General features: G+C 27.1%; 3 protein-coding genes and 1 pseudogene across 5 annotated transcripts in view; 1 reads left to right on the forward strand and 3 right to left on the reverse strand.

The window, feature by feature from the left end:
- The first annotated feature begins 444 nt into the window (after positions 1–444).
- Positions 445–24187, forward strand: part of LOC145936832 (lipase 1-like) — a 40728-nt gene continuing 16985 nt past the window's right edge. Inside the window, exons 1-2 of the mRNA XM_083039439.1 lie at positions 445–486; positions 822–868. Of these exons, the coding sequence (XP_082895565.1) occupies positions 460–486; positions 822–868 (74 nt within the window). The 5' untranslated portion in view covers positions 445–459. The remainder of the gene's footprint in view (positions 487–821; positions 869–24187) is intronic.
- Positions 1984–4194, reverse strand: LOC145935970 (lipase 3-like). Its single transcript, XM_083037807.1, has 4 exons — positions 4184–4194; positions 3661–3904; positions 2751–2912; positions 1984–2130 (listed from the first exon to the last, which is right to left on the reverse strand). Exons 1-4 carry the CDS (start codon positions 4192–4194, stop codon positions 1984–1986), a joined length of 564 nt encoding a protein of 187 aa, XP_082893933.1.
- On the reverse strand, positions 4604–11412 carry LOC145936835 (lipase 3-like). 2 transcript variants are annotated; one of them, XM_083039451.1, is made up of 9 exons: positions 11402–11412; positions 10004–10164; positions 9504–9859; positions 8083–8263; positions 7768–7882; positions 6933–7176; positions 5913–6065; positions 5573–5800; positions 4604–4871 (listed from the first exon to the last, which is right to left on the reverse strand). In XM_083039451.1, exons 3-9 carry the CDS (start codon positions 9663–9665, stop codon positions 4701–4703), a joined length of 1254 nt encoding a protein of 417 aa, XP_082895577.1. In that variant the 5' UTR covers positions 9666–9859; positions 10004–10164; positions 11402–11412; the 3' UTR covers positions 4604–4700. The 2 variants fall into 2 exon arrangements, with proteins under 2 accessions (XP_082895577.1, XP_082895576.1); XM_083039450.1 differs by having other exon boundaries at positions 9998–10164.
- LOC145936831 (uncharacterized) lies at positions 12729–23434 on the reverse strand (annotated as a pseudogene). The gene is made up of 14 exons (XR_014425443.1): positions 23124–23434; positions 21460–21640; positions 21169–21283; positions 20395–20638; positions 19120–19272; positions 18752–18979; positions 18107–18276; positions 16711–16846; positions 15511–15687; positions 15250–15364; positions 14846–15083; positions 13965–14114; positions 13614–13841; positions 12729–12942 (listed from the first exon to the last, which is right to left on the reverse strand). The product of XR_014425443.1 is annotated as an uncharacterized LOC145936831 (transcript).

The raw sequence follows: 24187 nt of genomic DNA on the forward strand, positions 1-24187 counted from the left end.
CACGAGCGAAGGTCGTTTTATTACGGATTACGGGATTATTCTCCGAGTTATTAGGATAAATAATTACTTTTACGATTAAATAAATCGTAAGCGTATCGGAGCGACGATTTTGTTTCGAAGCGAATATTTCGCTCGTTTTTATTCGCGCGACAGTATTGACGCATCGTATCTATATATATATATGTGCAATAAGTTGGCCTTTCGAGACATCGAGATATCGAGATATCGAGATATCGAGAGGTCGCGGTCGTGAGTATCGAGCCTCGCACGCTTCTCCCGTGTTATTTTCCCGCCGTAGTCGAGTGCGCGTCGCCCGTCATTAAAGTCGAAAACGTCACGCGCTCATTAATTGCATTCGAGTATGATAAGTGCGCGCTTATTGTAATTAATTGTTTTCTGTAATGAGTGCCACGCGAAGGAGCGACAATGGTGAAATAAGAGAGGAGGCCCGGGGCGTCGATGATATATGATATATGTAATTCTAAGGTTAGTATTTATTATTTATTTATTAGTTATAATAAATTAAAATTTATTATTGTATTAAATACAAATTTATCAAATTATTTAACTATACTATATTAATTTTATATTTGAATTATTTAAATAAAGGAAAATTAGAGAGAAATATTTTTTTATGAATATATTATAAAAATTTATATTAAAAAAATTATCTTTACAAAATTTATAAAATTATTCAATTATATATCTATTGATTATTATGTACACGTCGAAAACAAAATTTTATGTATAAAATACTAATTTTTAGAGATATTAATTATGTAAAGTGCTGCTATAATTTATATTCTATTTGTATGTTACAGATCAACGTAGCTTCGATGCAGTCAACTCCGCTGTTGCACATCAATTGGTAAGTGATAAACTATATTATTTTATTACGAGATAACGGTTTCATAAATATTTGATTGTAGAGATGTAGATTTAGAAATTTAGAATGTAGATTGTAGATAATTACCATCCGTTATCTCAAAATGAATAAAAACAATTAATTATTTATATATATATATATATATATATGTGTGTGTGTGTGTGTGTGTGTTAGAAATTTTATATTTTAATTTTATATACAAATATTTTATAATTTATACAATATAATTATTTATACAATTATGTATAGATGTATATATATATATATATATATATAAATATATATATGTATATATATATATATATATATATATACATCTATACATAATTGTATAAATATTATTAAATTATATATATACATATAAAAATTTTCTTGAGCTTTATTTTATGTTAAAACAAAATCTATATATTTCTATTTCTCTTTATCGTTACAATCGCAAGATATAAAACACATTTCACGAAGGATGCAGGATACTCAATAAAGATGCAGATAAAAAATAAAAATAAAAGAATTTTAATAAAATTAATGATTTTTATTTTGAATAAACAGATTAAATAATTCCTATAAACTTCTACATGTTGAAAATTATTTTGACTCGTGATCAATTAATGTATGACAACTGCATAAAGTTAAAAGTGCAAACTAGATAAGCTCATACATATTACTATTCAAAGAATAAATTATTAAAATATTATATTTAATAATAACATTAAATAACATTTTTATTAAAAATTTAGCTCCAGCTTAATTATATAATTAATCCATATTTACGATATGGCTAACATCTAAATATATTTATAGTTAAAATACATGATCTTGGATTAATCTAATCATTTTAGTATTTTCTTTAGGCAAGAATTAATGCATTTTTATTAAAAATTTAACTCCAGCTTGATTGTTTTATCATTTCATATTTACGATATAGATCTATCATCTGAATATTTTTATAATTAAAATAATTGATCTGGAATTATTTTAATCATTTCAATTTCTTATTTAGGCAAAAATTAATGCATTTTTATTGAGAATTTAATTCCAGCTTGATTATTTGATTCTTCCATATTTACGATATGAGTCACATCTAAATATTTTTATAATTAAAATAAATTGTATATCAAGAGATTTTTCGTGGGACCGTAGTCGTATTGACGAAACTTGTCCGATTGGGTCACCTGAGTTAAGTGCACTATCGCCTTAGTTGAAAGGCTGATAGGTATGTGATCCACAATAACAGGCAGCTGAGTCTAAATAGTGAGCAAAAACATACACACACACACACACACACACACACAAAACATATACTACTAAAAAAAAAGAGAACACTTTTCATACCCTAAAAATTAGCCTATTTTCAAATCTCTGTAACTTGACGAAAAATCATTGTAGAAAAAGAAATTAGAAAAACATTTTGAAGCTTGAAGTGTCAATTTTAATGAACTATCGGTGATTTAAAATTATTTTTTTATTTTTTTTATTTTGAAAAATGCAGACTTAGTTTCAAAATCGTGTAACTTCGTCAAAAAAATCATAATTTAAAAAAAGTGTTTTGCAGACAAAATGTTGTAGTTTATAGAACTTCAGATGAATTTCTTTATCGAGCTGCAAAATGTAAAAAATACGTAAGTTTAAGGAACAAAGCAATGTAATCTTTTTTAAAGCACAAATCAGAAAAGATTAAAAATTTTTAAAAATCACTGATAGCACTTTAAAGTTCAAACTTCAAACTTCAAGCTTCAAAATGCTTTTTTAATTTTTTGTCTACGATATTTTCACCGGGTTTGAAAAAAGCCTACTTTTTGTATGATTCTGTAATTGTATATTAGAGCCTTTTAAATTTATTATTATAATTCACATTATTACTCACATAATTAAATTGCTCGGGGTCGTAACCAAAGATCGAAAATAAGAAAATATTAGCGCACATCTCTGCTCGGAGGAAATTTGGGTCGCATCCGATTAATGCCATTCCTATCTTAAAAACTTTTTGTGGGAGGAATTCGTCATGGAACAAAATTCGTAATATCGGCTGCAATCAGAGATATCTTTTATTCGTGATGCAATTTACTCATATTTCTTTTCTTATTCAAATTTTTCATGATACTTCTTGAGAATAAGAAGAAAATTTTTTCAGCATTTTATTATACGAATTGAGATAATTTATAGAAGCGCTAATTTATAAAAGAGCAAATCCTGTTAAAAATTTATTAACTCAACCTCGATAAATTTTAACGACTTATATTTTCAACCAGATCATGTAATTCTTATAAATTTTTGTAAGTTAAAAACCATGGCATTTTTAACTTAAAAATTAGAAATTGTCATTACTTTACAAAGTAATTTTGCCAACCCTGAATAAAACAAAATGAATGTTGTTCATGCACTATTTTGTAATAACAGAAAATATTATTTATTACAGTTTTATAATTTCTAACATCAAAACCTTTAAAACTAAATTTTGAAATGCTATTAAAATAAGTCTTATCTTGAATTAATTAAAAAATAGCTTTGTATTTTCTGTTTGTCTACCTTTTTCAATGGCTGATTACTTGAGAATTATTGGTGTTTCGATATTCATGCTAGAGAAATATTTATTTAAATGTCTATCGTATTTAAAAATAATATTAAAAAATAATACCCTGTGTGTATTTACAAACGGGTAAAAATGAGAGACATAAAATAATGTTGTTTTTTGTTTTAACAAGAGAATATTATACTGAACAGTTATTTTGCACTATTGAATTATTTTTTAAAAGTATTTATATATATTACGTTACTTGAAACTCTTTCACCAAAAGAAACATCAGATATAGTGGACTTTTTATATGATTTAAGAAAGGTGCTGGTGCGAGGCTGATCATCATTCGCACCATTTCAGCAATTTTTGGACGCTCTATTGCTATTACGTAAAAAGCAGATGCGCCCATAGAATGTCCAATGTACGCGTGCAATGGTTGTAATCTCATTTTCGTGATAAATGTAATCATCGCGGGTAAATCGTAGATGCCTACTTCATGAAAGCTGATGAAAAATTCAATATACCGGTATAAAATATTAAAAAATATATATATTCTTTTTGCTTATATATACATATATATATAATTATACACATATATACAAAATGCATGTATATAATATGTATGTATATTATCATATCATGTAAGTAGACTGATATCATATTGCTTGTCAAAAACCCAGCATCTTTTTTCGTCTTTGATAAAATTTCCAAAAATGCATTATTACTTAAGAAATATACTTAAAAAAATATAATACAAAAAAATCAGAAAACAGAAAATGCACTGCATTGGCATATTGAAAAATCAGGTTTCGTAAACAAAGCATTTACGAAAATTTCGCCAAGGGAAAAAATATCTATTTCTTTTACTAGAAATGCTACAATACCTGCTTATATGCTACACCTATATACATATATGGAATATCCTTATACTTACATAAAGGATATTCTCTAGATAAGTACCATTTAAAATGACTGTTGCATATAATTACATATATAATTAGATATGTATATAAATTCAGCAAGTTTATGAATTTTGACACTAAACTAATCAGATATTGTTAAATAGGTTGGAGAAGTAATTTACTGGAATTTCTGTGTATTATTTGTCGGAACGATTGCTTAAAAATGCATTTATTATTCTAATTTACGTTATTACTAATTATAAATAATAATAAAAATATATTATAAATTTTATTTCATTAAATTAACGATTACAGCTGCCATCAGTCGTAGTCCCTTATTAAAGATTTAGTATGTAATATTTATCTTATTTATTATTTTCATTATATTGACGTAACATTATTCCATAGACGTAACATTAATCTCCCTTCTAATGGTCGTGAGAATTCTTTCGTACAAGATTTTTGGTGCATCTTTGGCCCATACGAAATCCACGTGATTAAAATCGGGCAATGGTATTTCATATAGGTCCATTACGTTGGGTAGTAAACGGTACAACCTCTTCACATCCTTTAAAATACGTTTTTGCGAGTTATTGTGCCATCATTTTTAAACTACTTTTCCGTTTCCATATATGAAGCTTGATTTATATACAATTATCAATCTCTACTATGCATATATATATATATATATATATATATATATATAAGGTGTTTTATTTACAGTCAATTATCTTGAAAATAGATAGGTTATTTAAAGATCAACCTAGTTTCGTTTAAATAAATTTTTTTTTTTTACATAAATCAATTCCTTGCAATATTCGACATAAAACGTTACAAAGGCAAGACGGCCAAGAAGTGAATAGCTTCAATATATTTTATATTTTATAATTTGACAATTATATTTTAATGATAATTATATTTTAATCTCACATAAACTATGAATGTTTTTTAAAATTCATTTCATTGTTCGATAATCTAACTCAAGACTTTTGTGCACAAAATAATGAGAAGAATCAAATGATGTAAAGAAAATATAGTTTTTTTTTTTTTAAGTATATAATTTGCAACTAGCAGATACATGACCTTGAGAAACGCCACTCAAGGACAATTCTAGGTCACGATATTATGTCCCCCTCGAAACCTTTTAACTTTTATATAGAACATTTTTCTGGAAAATATTTTATCTTCAAGAAAATCGACTGTATTCTTAAAATGAAACACCTTGTATGTATTTCTATCATTTAAACACCTATTTTTTTCGTTACTTACAACGGGATTGACCAACCAGTCATTTTTAGAGTAGAACAAAGCGATTGGTACCGTGATTTTCCCTAGATCGTAGTCCGGAGGTTCTATCGAGTGGTACATCAATAGATTTTTCGCGCGACCGTAGTCAAATTGGCGAAACTTTCCCGATTGTATTCCTTGAGCGTAGTGAAGCATTGCCTTAGTCGAAGCGCCGGCGGGGTCGTGATCCATGATGAGAGGTAACAGAGTCTAAGTAGAAAACAAGAACATGGAAGCAAAGTCTGATCCGAAGCTTAATAAATATAATCGCGATCGAAACTTCGACGGAATTGTATTTCAATCGCGAAATTATACTACTCACGTAATTGAATTGTTCGTAGTTAAAACCGGATACTAAAAATATCACGTTAACGCAAAACTCTTGCGTGGTAAAATTTTGATTGCAGAATTTCGCAAAAAATTTAAACCAATCTCTCTGCAGAAATTCGCCGTGAAAGAAAACTTCCATCACTATCTGTAATCATAGATCTGTCGTATTATGTCGTGATATAATTGACTTGTCATTCTTCTATCTCTTTAAGTTTTAGCGGTAATTTTGAGAAAATAAATAAATAAATTTCTAAGCATTTATTAATCATTTAATAAATTGGTATAATTTATGAAAGCTTTGATCTTAATTATAACTTGTCGAAAAACATCTCTAAAATTATAATGAAAGATTCAATTATATGACAGAAACGAACTATATATATGTATATATGTAACAAGAAAAAAATATTAATTTTTTAATCTTCAGAATTAATTCTTTCTAAAATCTCTTAAAAAAAGAAATCTTTCTTCTCTCTTTTCTTATTTATATTTTATTTATATGAGATAAATCTTTTTATTTAATTTTGCTACACGATATAGACATCCTATATATGTTCCATTCTATATACACATAAAATAAAGTTTGGAATTGGAAAATTATATATTATTTGTAACCGTTATAATTATATTTTGGTAATAATGATTTCTAAATGATAATTACGCATGATAATTTCTATTGTTCAAACATTGAGATTTAAAATATATTGCAATTAAAATTTAATTATAATAAATTCTATCTGAAATTCTATAATTAAACTTTTTTATTTTAGTCATTTGTTTCAATATTGTAAATCAAGAATTATTGATGTTCAGCTATTCATACCACAAATTTTTATTTCACACAATTTATTGTTTTACAATAATATTTTTTTAAAATAGTGTGTTTATATACATATAGTATAAATACGAGACACATTTTATTTTAATAAAAAAATATTATTTTAAACTGTTATTTCGCATCAATGAATTATTTTCTAACAGTATTTGTATATAGTAACGTATATTACTTTACCTCGAACTTTCTCCATAAGGGAATGAGGTATCGTAGCGGACTTTTTATATGGTCTGCAAAGGCAATTGGCGCGAGGCTGATCATCTTTTGCACCATTCGAGCGATTTCCGGACGCTTTGATGCCATTATATAAAAACTGGTTGTGCCCATCGAATGACCAATGTACGTGTGCAATGGTTGCGATCTCATATTTGTGATAAATGTAATCATTGCGGGTAAATCGTAGATGCCCATCTCATTAAAGCTAATAAAAAATTTGATATATCGTCATAAGAAATACAAACATATATATTTCCGCATATAACATGTATAATATAAATATACATAATGTATATATATACAATGATGTTCCATTGTCTTCCTTATCAGAAAATATGTATCTTCTTTCTTTGGCAAATTTCCACAAAATTTTTCCACAAAAAATTATTTACAATTTAAAAGAAGAATTAAGAAATAATAAATTCTCTATATTGACATATCAAAAAGTGAGATATCTCGAAAATGGATGCATTTCTGAATATTTTGCCAACAAATAAAATGAATATTTTATTGATAAAAATTAATAATACTTATATGTAATCTCTACATATGTGAAATATTACATACTTATAAATATATAAAGAAATCTCCAGTTAAGTGCAATTTAAAATAATGCTGGATCTAAATATATAAATATATAAACATATAAGTATATAATAAATATGTAAGTATTTATATAAATAAATAAAAAAATATATATATATAATTATATGTATAAGAGATCATATATAAGTCCATCTAGTCCTTGCGTTTTTGATAAAATCATTTTCGAAGTCATTATTTTGATATTATGTACCTGAAATCCCAAAATGTTGAATTCGACGGAGATAGGGAAGTATGCGCCCTCGAATAGAGATTACCACGAAAATTGCCCATCCAAACATCGTATCCCTGATCCGCTAATAGGTAAGCTAGAATGCAAAAAAGAAACATTTTTTGCAATACCTATTACGTAACTTATATTTTTTTCATATAACATCATATAATTTTATATAAAATATGTATAATACCATATTAAATTCGAGAACTTTTTTGAATGTTTCTACAATAGAAACGAAATAGTCTCGAGATCTGGAAAAATATTATTAAGAAATATTGATTAAATTCGTACCGAGCGCTTTGCCTTTGCCAAGAATGACCCAATCGGCGGAGCTACTAATAAGACCGTGTTGTATTAATACAGGTAGAGAGCCGTTGTTTCCTGGGATACGATGTAACGTCAAAAAATAACCATCCTCCGTTATTATAACATGAGTTTCCGCGGGATAACCTGCTCTTCTTATCATCTCCGACTAGAAGAAAAATGAACAAAGGAAAAAAAAATCGAGATAAAATTGAAATAAAGTGCGACAAAATGCATATAGTATTTCTACTTTTGAAATAATGTGACGTTTCTGCATTAAATATATAAAACATCAATAATTAATAAATATGAAAAGTAATTATATATAATGTAATTTTATATAATATTAGCAAATAATTCTAAAATATTTAAAATAAAATAAAATAAACATTAATAAATCTAAGTAAGTAGACACATAATTGTAGCTTGCATAAAAAACTCCAAGGATAAGTGTCTTAACATAATAAAAATATGATGCTCAATAAAAATTATTTTAAAAGCAGATTTTTAAGAATTTTTTCTTATCTGTTTATCTCTTAAATCTCTTATATAAATTTCAATTGAAATAATTTTAATGATTATTTTACCATTATAAATATTTAATTATTGTAATTTATTGTAATTTAAATAATTAAATATACCAGGTGTCCCATTTTAAAGGACCCACTCAAATATCTCATTGTCAGAAACACTGCGTTAAATCGAAAAATGTTTCCTACAAAAGTTGTAGGGTTTCGAGGGGGTACATAACATAGTAATATTCATTTGACCTTGGGCGGCATCTCCAAGTGAAGGTGAGAATTTGAACGTGAGAAGGTGAATTTTGAAGAAAATAAAAAAATGCTACAGATAAAAGTTGTTCAAATTAATTAGTAGAAAAAGATGTTATAATAAAAAATATGGGTTTCCATTTAAAAAATGTATTGTAGGAAACATTTTTTTATTTAACGCAGTGTTTCTGAGATATTTGAATGGGTCCTTTAAAATGCGACACCCGGTATATATATTTATATTATATATATATATATATATATATATATATATATATATTTATTTATATATATATAATACACACACACATTATTATTATTATATGTATATATTTTAAAATAAAAAAGAAGAAAATTTAATGCTAACTAAAGAGTACTAATAATATAATATATACTAACAAAAAAATTTTAATCGATTTTAAAAAGGAAAAAGAAAGATATAAATGCTATTGTAGAAATAATTAATGCCAATACATAATTTCGCAAACTTTAAATTTTTTATATACGTTTTTAATAAAAAGAAAACAGCAGCAATTACGACGTAAAATCATTTTTTATCAACTTCTGATAGTATTGAAAAAATTTAACTAATCGAAATAATGAAAATTTTAATCCTTGTTTTTATGTGCCAACACTTACTGTGCTGAGAATAACATCGGGATTGAATTTGATGTTGGTCGAGTGCTTCCAGGTCCATTTTATTTCCTCCATGTATTCATTTCGTTCGGGGATCATATCCACTGGCGCCGCATCAAGACGACCGCAAAACGATAATATTAACGTGATCCCAATCAATCTCATCGTATCAATGAATAATTCAATTAATGATAAAAAAAACAAACGACACGAGAGTTTTCCGAAGTATTAAAATATGTATTATCGAACAAAAGTAGAACTCGTGAGAGCAAGATGAATATGATTGGGCGCAATTTTGTTCTTTACTTACAGGATAGTTCAGAATGAATTGTCATTATGTTTACGATTATTTTTATCATCTGAAAGAAAAGAAGAGGAAATGAAAAGAAGCATACTCAAGTTATTAATCATACAATTATAGGGCATTATAAAAAGATATAGTATATGTAGAAGATAGATTGTCGGAAGCAGTAAAACAAAAGGTGCATAATACTAACGCATACATATGCTGCACAATAGTCCGATAGTAATTTTAATCATTGTATTAAAATTTCATCTGTTGTTCTACAAATTTGTCGCAAGTTCTTCATCTCATGCAAAGAGATAAGTTCTGTTTTATTCAGCATCTCGTTCTTATCTGTTTTATCGCAAGTTTTGAAGATTTCTACATAAATTGAGAAATAAATGTTAATGTCCAACAGGATCTTGTAATTATATTTGTAATGTAATTTATTTTTATCTTTATACGATTTTAAGAAAGCTTGTTTAAATTGTAACATTATTTTTTTCATCATATCTAATTTAAATCCCGTGAAGTCATCCTCAATAGCTAAAAAATAATTTGAGTGTGCTATTTTTTAATTATCTATTAATGCTCGCAATTTTAAATTATTTAACAAAAAATTTTGAATTGAAAAAAATTATATCCAATTTATTTGTATGTCATTTTATCTTATTTCTTCTCTGTGTTAGAATTAAAACATAATTAATCATGCTTCGAAAATCATAGATCAATGTTACTGTATAATTAAGATTTTAATATTGTATCAATAATACCGTATCAATTAAAATTTTAATATTGAAAAGAATTAGACATATTTATAATTTTAAATTGATATATATAAATAGAATTCACACATATTGAAAAATAATCTTTTAAAAATCAGATATAATTAAGTAAAATTTATGCTTTGTATATTAGATTTACAATAAATACTTATCCAAAGCTTCTAAATTGATCATATCGGCTATATATTTTTTTTTCTTTTCAGAGATCGTCTTGTGAAAAGCTCTAATATTTTAATCATCTTTCAAAACATTCTATATATTTCTCCTTGTCATTGAATCTCGTTCTTATTGGATGTCATTCTATTCTTAGTTTTGGCATAAACTTGATTTAAAAAAAAAAGCAGAGCACTCAAAAAAAATAGCAAACGATTATTGCGTATTCATAATTTATTTTGCTCCATTTGCACAGTGACACAATTTATTTCGTTGAATCTGATTGATTTGTCTCTGATTGCAGTGAAAATGAGAATTTCCCGATTTTGCTTTAAAAGATATGTACATACATAAAAAAACATCGAGATAAAATTAAGGCATATAAAAAATAAATTTAAATAATATATTAAAACATATATTTAAAAAACGTTAATCACGCAATTAGGAAAATTAATATTTAATGTTTTAACAAAAAATTATCATTTAATAAATATTTAATGTTTCCTTACTTTCGTGAAAATTTATTTTCCTATAAGCTAGTTAGATCACGATTAGTTGTGCTAGCTTAGAATGTGACTATATAAATATCATTATGTATATATCGTTAGATATATAATTATGTATAAAGATATACAATTATAGTATAAAATGAATTATATAAAATGTAATATCAGGCATACTTTGTGTCTTCTGAAAAAAAACAATACATAAATTATTTCTTTAATTATTCTTGTGAATTATAAATGAAAATATATATATATATATATATATACATATATACATATATATATAAGAAAAAGAGCATATAGTCTATTGCAGAGCTGTCCACGTTTTGCACTTTTCGGCCGATTTCCGAGGCTCACCGCTTAGCGGCCCCCACTTACGCTCGAGACCTTAGCAACTACGGTTATCGGGCCAACCGGGTAACGCGTTGCTAAGGTCTCGAGCGTAAGTGGGGGCCGCTAGGCGGTGAGCCTCGGAAATTGGCCGAAAAGTGCAAAACGTGGACAGCTCTGGTCTATTGTATAAATATTTATGCCTATTTTAAAATAATTATATGTATGGATAATTTTATTTTAGGTCGAATTTAAATTCGTGTCTCGGCTATCGTAAATATATAGACAGATAGATAAGCACATGCTATAAAATCGATATAAATATCTGTTAATAATTATTGTATTAAATATGATATAAATTTGTAAATAATTGTTGTTTAAATATAATTGTTTACTTAACATTTTTTCTTTATATTGTAGAGGCGCGCGTAACTGATGGCGAACTGATGTTAATTCGTAGTTTATTTAGGAACCACAATTGTACAAATTAATCGTACGACTTAATCGCGGATTATACATCGGTCGGCTATTTGCGGTTAATAATCGAACCGTTCTGTTCGAGGACAGGCGTGGAACTAACTTTTTTGGGTGGCCTTGCTTGTATTTATCTTAACCGAAATCAGTCGCTGATACGTAAACAAACACTGGTTAGATCGGCGAGACGCATACCTTAAATGTTGCGAACCTCTTGAAGAGGAAGCGTGTCGCATTTAGGGCGTCGCCGGGTTAATATAATCCGCACGCACAGTTTAAAGTGGCCCTACGCCCATCGATCATCTAAGTGTGTAGGAATGACCCTATGCCCATCGGTCTCAAAACCCTTACAATATTAATATATTGTAATTTAAACGTATTTGTTATATATTGCTATTGCTAATATTGTTATTTATATTGTTACATTTATTATATATTATTATAAACTATACTATATATATATTGCAGTGTTATTTTTACGATACATCGATCTATTTATTGCTGGAACGAATTGTTTAAAAAGTATTGTTTTAATTCACTTTTATATACTAATTGTAAATAATATTAAAATATAAGTAATATAAATAATATAAGTAAAATATAAGTATAAGTAATATAAGTAAATAATATAAAATATAAATATTTATTTTATTTTACATTATTCATAAAATTAATGATTGCATCTGTCATCGAAACATTTGTTAAAAATTCAGCGTATAGCATTCATCTTTTATTTTCATTGCCAATGTAACATTATTTATATTTTCCTTTCTTATAATCTTCAAAACTTTTTCATATACCAGTTTTGGTGCATCCTTGGCCCAAATAAAGTCCGCGTGATTGAAGTTAAACCATGGCACTTCATATACATCCATTAGATTGGGTAATGCGCAGAGCAACCTTTTCAAATCCTGGAAAAAAAATGTTCTTTTAATCCATGTCTCGTATCATACAAAGTTTGATTGATATACAGAGTATCCCATTTTATAGTATGTAATGTATGTAATTTGTAACTAGCAGCTACATATTTTTTCTTAAAAACAACTATGTACTTTCTTTATAGCAATTGATTCCTTTCATTATTTTGTGCATAAAAATATTGAGGTAAGGAACATTAGAAAATAAATATTTTACGAGATATTTCATTGTTTATGTAAGATTATGTTAAATTATAAAGTATAAAATATCTCGTAAACTATTCACTTTTTGGTCATTTTACTTACTTAGTAAAATAACTTTTTATTAATTAATATAATTATAATTAATAACTTTTTATGCCGAATCTTGCGAGGAATCAATCTATATAAAAAAATTAGGATAGTTCCATTAAAAAAAAATGACTTTTAAATGATTTTAAGAAGCGCCTTTTAGGAAAAAATCAGTAGCGCGCGCGTCTTCCCCCTCGAAATCCTACAACTTTTGTTTAAAACATTTCTTCGTAAATTGATATAGTATAATTAATCGTATTAATCAGAATGATAGATTAAAAAAATAGGACACTCTGTATAATTATATCGCGAATCAATCTCTACTACGTATTTTCTTTCTAACATTCTAAAACATTTATTTTTTCGTCATTTACCATGATGTTAACAAGCGTGTCGCCAGGGCCGTAAAACAACGCGATCGGAACCGTGATAGTCGACAGATCGTAGTCCGGAGGTTCTACCGAGTTGTATATCAATAGATTTTTCGCGCGACCGTAGTCATATTGGCGAAATTTGCCCGATTTGAATCCCTGACAGTAGTGCGTTATCGTATTAGATGAACCACCGCCAGGAAAGTGACTCAAGATGTCGGGCAGCAGAGTCTAATTGTAAATAAAAAAGACAAGACATGTACACAAAATTTGATTTAAATTATGTGATCGCGTGAGTCACGTGACGATATAATTGTATCTCGATCATTCGACATTCGGGAAATTATTACTCACATAGTTAAACTGCTCCCAGTCGTAACCCCACATTAAAAACAATGCATGAGCGCAGATTTCCTTTCCGAGATTCTGGGCGCAGAAATATTTCAAAAACAATCTTACATATTCGATTAGCAGGAATTTATTAAAAAGAAATTGCGATATTACCTGCAATCGAAGATTTCTTAATAGTAAATTACTTGTCTTTTTTTTTTTTTTTTTTGCTTTAAGTTTTGATGATTTAATATTGAGAATTAAAAAAATTAATTTCTAAACATATTTTAAAGATTTGAAATAATATATAGTAGCATTGAAAGGCTCTTTGATTTTAATTTTAACTCATTGAAAAACATTTGATTAAAATTAAAATCGATAACAGAATAAATAACGATAATAATTGATAATTTGTATGGCAGAAACGAACATAATGTGAAGCTAAAAAGAATAAATTTTTGTTTAAATTTCTTCAATTTTTTGAAAATTTTGGAAACAAAAATCTTTGACATCTCTCATTTATTTTTCAGATAAACTTATTTTTATTTTGCTACGAGAGATATGTTTTATTCGGTATACATAGAATGATTGGGAAATAACACGTTACTTTCCAAATAGCAGAAAAATCAAAAGACATTTTAAAAATATCCAAGGAATAATTTTAAATGTTTAAAGATGTCTAATTCATTTTTAGACATTTTTTTTTTATATGTGCACTATCTGGATTGTAACATTATGTTGCAACAATATTTAAAAAATATTACACTAATCTGTTTATACATATATATATATATATATATATATATAATGTAAAATCAAGATAATAAATAATTTCTTTTTGTTTTGAAAAATATTATTTTAAATAATTAATTATTATCTAAGAGTATTCGTTTATATTACTTTACCGTATCCGACAAGAAATAGAGGTACTGTAGATGACTTGTCATATGATCAAAAAAGACCGATGGCCCCAAGCTGATCATCATTTGCACCATTTGAGCAATTTCTGGACGCTCTGTTGCCATTATGTAAAAACAAGTTGTGCCCATCGAATGACCAATGTACATATGCAATGGTTGCGATCTCATATTCGTAATAAACGTAATTATTGCGGGTAAATCATAAATGCCCAATTCGTTAAAGCTGATAAAAAATTTAATCAATATATAATCATGAAATATGTAAATATATATATATATATATATATATATACAGGATAGTCCATTTTAATGTCTCGCAATCAATCAGATACTTAATTTAACAATACTTTAACATTACGTATAATTCTCAAGGCATTTTATTCGAATACCTGAAGTTCCAATATATCGAGGTCGTCGAAGATAGAGAAATATGCGTTCTCGAGTAAGTATTACCACGAAAATTGCCCAACCAAACATCATATCCTTGATCTGCTAATAAATAAGCTAAAATGCAAAAAAAACATCAATTGCAAAATTTATTATATAACTTGCATCTTCTCTTAGATGTTTTTCTAATAAAAGTAAGATCAACAATGGAATTTGATCAATGATGCTACAATATTTCTTAAGCATTGTTTACAAGATCGTACCAAGTGCTTTGCCTTTGCCAAGATCCAGACAGCGGAGGTGCAAAAAAAACCGTGTTGCAATAACACAGGTAGAGAGCCGTTGCCTCCTGGAATACGATGTAACGTCAAGAGATAGCCGTCCTGTGTCATTATAGCGTGAACCTCTACGGGATATCCCGCCCTCCTTATTATCTCCGGCTGAAAAAGAATCAGTAAGAAAGAAAACTCTTAAAAGTAATTTAAAGTTACAATAAATTTGTACGATAAAATGAGTATGATATTCATTTTCGAAATAAAATAAGACATTTTATTATCAATAATAATAATATTTAATAATATAATATCAATAATATTTAATAATAATATTTAATAATATAATATATAATATTTAATAATAATATAAATTAACAATACAATGTGTAACGAATCGCCAGATAGAATTAAAATAAAAAGAACACTTTCTTCTCTCGACCAATACTGGCAAAATTCTTTATTAGATAAAATCACGACGTTTCGACCAAAGTTTTAGGTCCTTATCAAGTATAAATAAATATAAAACAGTGCACACAAGTACTAATATAAATAAAAAAGCAATAATATAAATATAAAACAGTGCACACAAGTACGTTATCAATATGCAGAGTATTTATATAATAATTGTAACAATAGTAAATAATTATAAAATCCAAAACAAAATCAAATAAATATTAATAATATCTATCTAATTAAACGTGTAATTATAATTTACAAAATTATAGAGCAAAGTATTTTGATAAATGTGATAAAGCGTGTCGTTAATATATGTATCGTTAGAGAGAGAAACAATAGTACCATATACAGAATGTTCCATAAAAATCATAAATAATAACACTTAAGAGTAAATTCTTCTTCTCTAGATTATTTTAAGAAAAAAATCTTAATACCAAAATATTCAGACTATAATAGTTTTTTAATTAGAAGTTAGAATTTAGAGTTAGTGAATGAGATAGTTTAAAGTTAACGCGCTCAGGTGTGGCATAATGATGAAATCTGAATGTATAATTTTGCGAAATTTACATTTAAAAGATTTTTTAAATAAACTTAACAGCAGCGTAAAATCAATTTAATTGCGGCGTAAGATCATTTTTGATCATTTTCTAACAGCGTTGAAAAAATTTAACTAATTAACTAATCAAAATATAATGAAAATTTTAATCCTTGTTTTTATATGCGAACACTTACCGTGTTGGGCGTAATTAATTCGAGATTGAATTCCATGTTGTTAAACCTGTTCAACCAGTTCCAGCTAGTGCAAGATATTTTCTTCAAGAGTGCGCTTAGTTCGGATGTCACATTTGTCGGCGCTATATCAAGATGACTGCAAAACGACACTAAATAAACGATTTTGATCAATCTCATCGATGAATAATTTAATAGACAAAAAAACGGAGATATTATCGAGAATTTTCCGAAATATCGGAATATGTGTTATATCGAAAAGGACAAACATGCGAGAGCGAGAGGAATACGACTGCACGTAACTACACACTTTACACACTATTAGAATGAAACGGCATTATGATCTTAGATCAACTAGAAGAAAAAAAGATGAAGTAGCTACCTGGCGTTATTAGTCATATAATCAAAACATTTAACTATATAATGAATAAAAACTTTTAACTATAATGCATACGACGTCGAATTATTTGCATTTTTTAAACAGAAAGTTTTTGAAATTTGAAAGAAGTTGTGTATCAATTTTGTTTTATCTTTATGAAATTTTTTTATATGAAAGTAAAAGGATAAAAACACGAAAAATTATAAACAAATATTACTACAATATAAATATTCGATAATGATGCAAGATAATAAAAGTCAGCTTTTGCAAATGGTGAAAATGAGTTGAAGAATTAATTAACCCAAAAAGTATCTCTCAAATATGTGTCTGTAAAAAAGGTTTATATATAAATATATAGTGAATTCTATGAAAAATATCGTAATTAGAATATCGTGTTTAAACGTAAAAAAAAATGAAAAAAATTATGTTTCTAATTATTTTTGTTATACAAACAGTAAATAAAAGTATATAAAAAAAGGATCTCTGATGTAAAATATGTAATATATACGTAGATGGATCAATAAACATGTGCATGTAATAAAACACAAATTTTTTTAAAAAAGTATTTACCTATTTATTTGTTTATTTATACATATATTTAATTTTTCAGAAATTATATTTATTCACTTATCATGATTTCGTCTTTATATTAATCTTGTATTGCACTCAAGTATATAAAAAAATGAGACTAATGCCAGACATATCGCGCCGCTACTAATTGTAAGTAGCGTATTCGAAATTTTTCTGTCAAATATAATCTTTCTCTCAAGATATTTCCATAATCGAAATTTTGATTTATCATTTTGTTGTGATTTGTCATATTGCTGCTATCCTTACGATACTATCCTTTATGCAATTGTTATTCTCACTAATTACTTCTACTTCTCTAAACTGTAAATAATATTAAAATATTAATATACAAGTTTAACGTTTCATTGACAATTCCAGCTGTCGTCAATCGTATTTATTAGTAAAAGCAGTAATATTTATCAATTATTTTGATTATCGACGTAACATTACTTTATAGATGTAATATTATTTGGATTCTCCCTCATAATCTTGAAAATTCTTTCGTACACTAGTTTTGGCGCATCGTTGGCCCAAATAAAGTCCAGGTGATTGAATTTGGGCCACGATATTTTATATAGATCTATTACGTTGGGTAGCAGATGGTATAATTTCTTCACATCCTTGAAAAAATGTTTCCACGTTATTGTGCGCCATTTTTGTTTAAACTACTTTTCTGTTTCCATGTACAAAGCTTAATTTATATACAGTTTTAATGCAAATTAATCTCTACTATACAGATTGTCAAATTTTAATCGTTCACACCCAAAACTTTTTTATTTTTTATTGTATAACAAAATGTTTCAGATAAATGTTGTTTGATTTGAAAATTGATTATTATTATGTGCATAAAAATATTGAGGTAAGATAATCGGAAAATGAATATTTTACGAAATATATATTTCATAGTTTATGTCAAATTTAAATATGAAATATCTCATAAACTATACATTTTTTTACCATCTTACCCTTATAACTTTTTATGCCGAAAATTGCGAGGAATTGATTTATATATAAAAAAATATGATTTTATTTGCGATTAAAATTGAACTCCCTGTATATTTCCATTATTTGAACACCTATTTTATCGTTACCTACCACTGTGTTGACCAACCAATCGTTATCGGAGTATAACAAAGCGACTGGTACCGTGATATTCGCTAGATCGTAGTCCGGAGGTTCTACCAAGTTGTATATCAATAGATTTTTCGCCCGACCATAGTCATAATGGCGAAACTTGTCCGATTCAATTAGCTGAGCGAAGTGCATCAGCGTCTTAGCCGAGGTACCGGACGGAAAGTGACTCAAGATGACGGACAGCAGAGTCTAAGTAAGGAAGACAACAAGACATGTACATATATACAAAATCCGATTTGAAGCGTGATCGCACAAGTCATGTGACGATGCGACGAACTTCGATCATCACATATTTGTACTTCGATGACATTCATGAAATTATTACTCACGTAGTTAAACTGTTCGCGATCGAAACCGCAAATCATAAATGCCACATTGACGCAGAACTCTTTGTTGACGTTCTGATCGCAGAAGTTTTTTATGATAAATCTCAAAAAATCATCCTGCAGGAATTCACCGTGAAAGAAAAATTCCATTATCATCTGCAATCGAAGGTCTCTTATTAGTAGTTGTAGCAAAATTAACGGAGCATAAAACGTGAAAAAATGTAAATTTTTGAATGTTTAGAATCAATTTGTTTGAAAATTTTTGTAAAAAGAAATTTTCCGTATTTTTCTCTTATTTATATTTCATTGAGAAAAAAATTTTTTTTATTGATATTTTTTTCTTTATATTGATAGCGATATCAGAATCAACATTATATTGTACTTGTTATATTTTAATGTTAATAATATAATTTTAATATTATCAATTTTAAATAATGATATTTTTATATATTTTATATTAATATTTGCATAAACAAATTTTTTTAAATTTGATGTGTTTTATATATATATATATATATATATATGTGTGTGTGTGTTTTATAATATATAATTTAATCTTCTAATGACTTGTATAATAATAGCGTTAAAAAAATAAGGGATTTTACGACTTGTTAACGACTTGTTACTTGTACAATAATGATAGAACAAATTATTTTTTGAAATCTATAACGGTATCCAAAAATACAATAACCCCTTATTTTTTTAAATTGGTAACGAGTAACGATAATGAATTACTATTATAAAAAGTAACTTTAATTATAGTTAATCTAATTTAATTAGTTAATCTAACTCTAAATTCTAAATAAAATACAGAATGTTGTATTGTTGGCACATTATTTTTAAATGACAGAGAATCATTTATTATAGCTTTGTAATTTCTAACATAAACATATAACTTTAAAAATAAATCTTGAATCAAATTTCTATTAAAATACCATTCCATCTGAAATTAGCTAAAAATGTAATTTGAATTATCTGTTTGATTATCCGTAGTTTCAATCGTATTCGTATTCTTATAATTAATGAATTATTAATATAATTATTAATATATTAATATCCCGCCATTGCTAAATAAATATTCACTTTAAAGCTTTAAGAACAATATTTTTTAAAAATGATACACATATTGGATGTGTTTACATATATATAGCGTAAAAATAAGACATAAGATAATTGTTTTTTTTTGTTTCGACAAAAAGAGATATTGTTACGAACAGTTATTATATGGTAATGAATTTTCTCTCCTAAGTATCTTCATATATATATATATTATTTTACCTGCAACTCCCTCCTAAAAGGGACCAAATATCGTATTGGACTTTGCAAATGATTTCCAAAAACCGCTGGCGCAAGACTGATCATCATTCGCACCATTCGAGCCATTTCCGGACGCTTTGATGCCATTATATAAAAACTAGTTGTGCCCATCGAATGACCAATATATGTATGCAATGGTTGCGATCTCATATTCGTGATAAATGTAATCATCGCAGGTACATCGTAGATGCCCATCTCGTTAAAACTGATGGAAAATTCGATTGATATATCATAAAATATGCGTAAATATGTGTATCGTTACATATAGAAAATAATATATATTATATTTTTATATATGTTATATTTTATATATATGTTATATTTTTATTATAATATAATATAATAAAATGTATATAAAGTAAAAACAGACATCAAAATTTTACACCGCAAAGAATTATTTAAGTCAACAATCAAGAAATGGTAATATATTAGCATATTAAAATGTGAAATATCTCGAAACAATGCATTTTCAAAAATATTGATTAAAAAAAGATGAGTAATGTTTGACAAGAAACATCTGTAATACCTGTAATATCTATGTCTCTATAATATCTGTCTGTCTACCTCATCTAAAAATATATATAGGATACTTTGTATACTTTTACGTATACATTATTATGAGGTAAATGCAGTTTAAAATAACTGTTATATATAAGTATATAAGTAAATGTATATAAGTTTAATAAGTCCTTGCGTTTCATATCAAATAAAATCATTTTCAATGCGCGCGAGTACCTGAAATCCCAAAATTTCCAATCTGACGTAGATAGAGAAATGTGCTTTCTCGAGTAAGTATTACCACGAAAATTGCCCAACCAAATATCGTATCCCTGATCCGCTAATAAGTAAGCTAAAATAAAATAAAAATTGTTTGCAGTATTTATCACGTAACTTATTTTTTCATACAGTATTTTATATTATATAATATTAATTTCCAATTTTGTAGGGCATTTTTAGAAATGTTATTAACAGTCTTAACGACGATATATATAGATATAGTTTTAACAATTAATTAAATGGTCATACGTAATGCTTTGTCTTTGCCAAGAACCATCCAATCGGCGGAGCTACTAATAAGACCGTGTTGGAATAATACAGGTAGAGAATCATTGTCACCTGGGATACGATGTAATGTCAAAAAATAGCCATCTTCTGTCATTATGACGTGAGTTTCCACAGGATAACCTTCCTTTCTTATCATTTCCGGCTGAAAGAAAAAAACTGTGTACAATAGGAGACAAAATTGATCTAAAATTGAAATAAATTTATGCGAAAAGATGTATATGTCGTAGCCCGATAGCGAAATTACGAATAACTACGATAAATTGTTAGAAGCTCACATTCAAACAGGCCATGGCGGAAGGGATAAGATTATTAGTAGCAGTATTACATTAAAGAAAAGTACAGGATAACGAAGGTGGCTTGTGAGATATTTGTGTCTTGCTGCGAGACATGTAACAGAAAGAGGGTTGCTCCAAAACGAGGAGTTGTGATAAAATACTGAGCGATGGATACTTTGAGGGAAGCTGCTGCGAAGCAGTCGGCAAGTGGTGGACAGGGATATAAAAAATGCAATTGCAAAATTGCTAAAAATCAGTCAGACAAATAGATGTGCTTGTTTTAAAGCAAAAATCCTTTGCAATTCTCGTTGCCACAGTAGCTCATCTTGCATTAACAAATAGTAATGTAGTAATAATTGTGTAGTAAATAAATTGACAACGCATCGAGCTCCAAAACAAGCATTTCTCTAATCGCCTAAAGCGCGCCAGGCCGTTAGGCGAAAAGCCGACTTCTCGTCTAACAGGCTGAATTTTCCAGGCCATTAGACTATATCGTCGTCGATTAGCCTAACGGGCGGCATTTAGCTAAACGCCTAGGCTTTTAGCTAAATGGCTAATTTCGCTATCGGGCTACGACATATGTATATTATATATAGTATTTATTTTCGAATGAATCGATTCTCTAGAATATGAATAACATATATGTATATGTATAAAATTTTAATTTTTAATAAACATGAGGAATTATTAAAATAATAATAATAAATAAATATATAATAAATATATAATTTAAAATATAAAATCAAATAAACGTTAGTTTTAATTTAGTATGATTATAAAATAATTTGCAAATAAACTGCAGAGTGGTTCTTTCGTAGAATATGAAACTGATAAACTGAAATTGATTTAAATATTACATTCAGAAACACACAGTATAGAGACTTAAATTCTTTTTTATGTTTATATTTTGAATCACTGCATTTGAAATTAATGATCACTTTTAATGTATCTTTTACAATTATACAATAATATATGTATATAGATTGTATATATTTTTTAATTATTTTAAATAGACTGCAATAAATATTATTAGAGTGAGAGACATGATAGCATGTATGTATTTTATATATGTATATTATTACATATTTTAAGATAGAAAAAGATTTACGCGCGCGCGTTGAATAGTACTAATGAATAAATAATAAATCGACTCTTAAAAAAATATATATAAATAGTATTTTTTACTTGTCATTAAAGTATAATTTTACGGAATAAAGATTTCAATTTTGAATAATAATGGTAATCACGCATGCATAGATCATTTTTGATCATTTTCTGACAGCATCGAAGAAGTTTAGTTAATCAAAATAATGAAGATTTTAATCTTTGTTTTTATGAATGCAAACTCACCGTACTGATAAAATCAGAATTAAATTTGGTATTGTTTGGCCGATTCCAGTTGGACCTTCCCTTCATGAGCATACTTGGCTCGGGGGTCACTTCCGGTGACGTCGGTGCCGCACTAAGGTGACCACAAAATGACAGCAAACATATGATCCCGATCAATCTCATCGCATCGATGTGTGATTCAATAAACAGGAAAGAAAATACAAGTCAAAAGTTTTCCGGAATATCGGTATACACATATGTTATCGACAAAATAAACACGCGAGAGCGAGATGCATACTGTATGAAACCGCTCTTTACACTGCTACTTTTAAAGCGGCTCGTCAATTTCCTTATAATCATTTATTCTATCAATTAAAAAAAAAGATAAGTATTATATCACTTATATATATTATTAGTACCTATTCATGCGATCAATAAACATTTATTCGAAATAAAATGCAAATTTATTTTAATCTTTATCATTATAAAGCTTGTATGAATTGCAATGTGACCTTATAGATTCCAATATAAATGTATTTATCTTTAATAGCTAAAATAGCTAAAAATATTTTGATTATATCTTTTAATGCTTACGACTTCGAATAATTTGCATTTTTAGCAGAAATTTTTTTAAAAAAAATTTGATTAATGAAATGTTTTATTTTTAATACCTATTTTACAATTATAATATAAATAAATTGTACATATTTTTAAAATTATTGTAAACAAAAGATTACATCTTTTTTATTTATTTTTTAATTATTTTATATAGATTGTATCTTTTAATTACTTTAATTAATTTTATTTACCTACTTTAATTACTTATTAATACTTACGACTTTGAATTATTTGTATTTTTTTAATAGAAATGTTTTTTTTATAATTTTGAAATTTGAAAGAAATATGTCAAACTCTGTTTTACTTTTATAAAATTTGTTTTCCTCACTATCTAATGCATATGTCATGCTACTTATGATTGCATGATCCTTGAACTAGTGTATCATTATCATCATCATCCTCTACAGCTTAGGGTGAGCCTTGGTCTGTTGCTCTACACTCTACAGTATATACGAAAAAAGCCCACT

Source organism: Prenolepis imparis, unplaced genomic scaffold (assembly GCF_030444845.1).
Source record: "Prenolepis imparis isolate NDT839.2.m4 unplaced genomic scaffold, iyPreImpa1.0 SCAF_5, whole genome shotgun sequence".
NCBI lineage: Eukaryota > Metazoa > Arthropoda > Insecta > Hymenoptera > Formicidae > Prenolepis > Prenolepis imparis.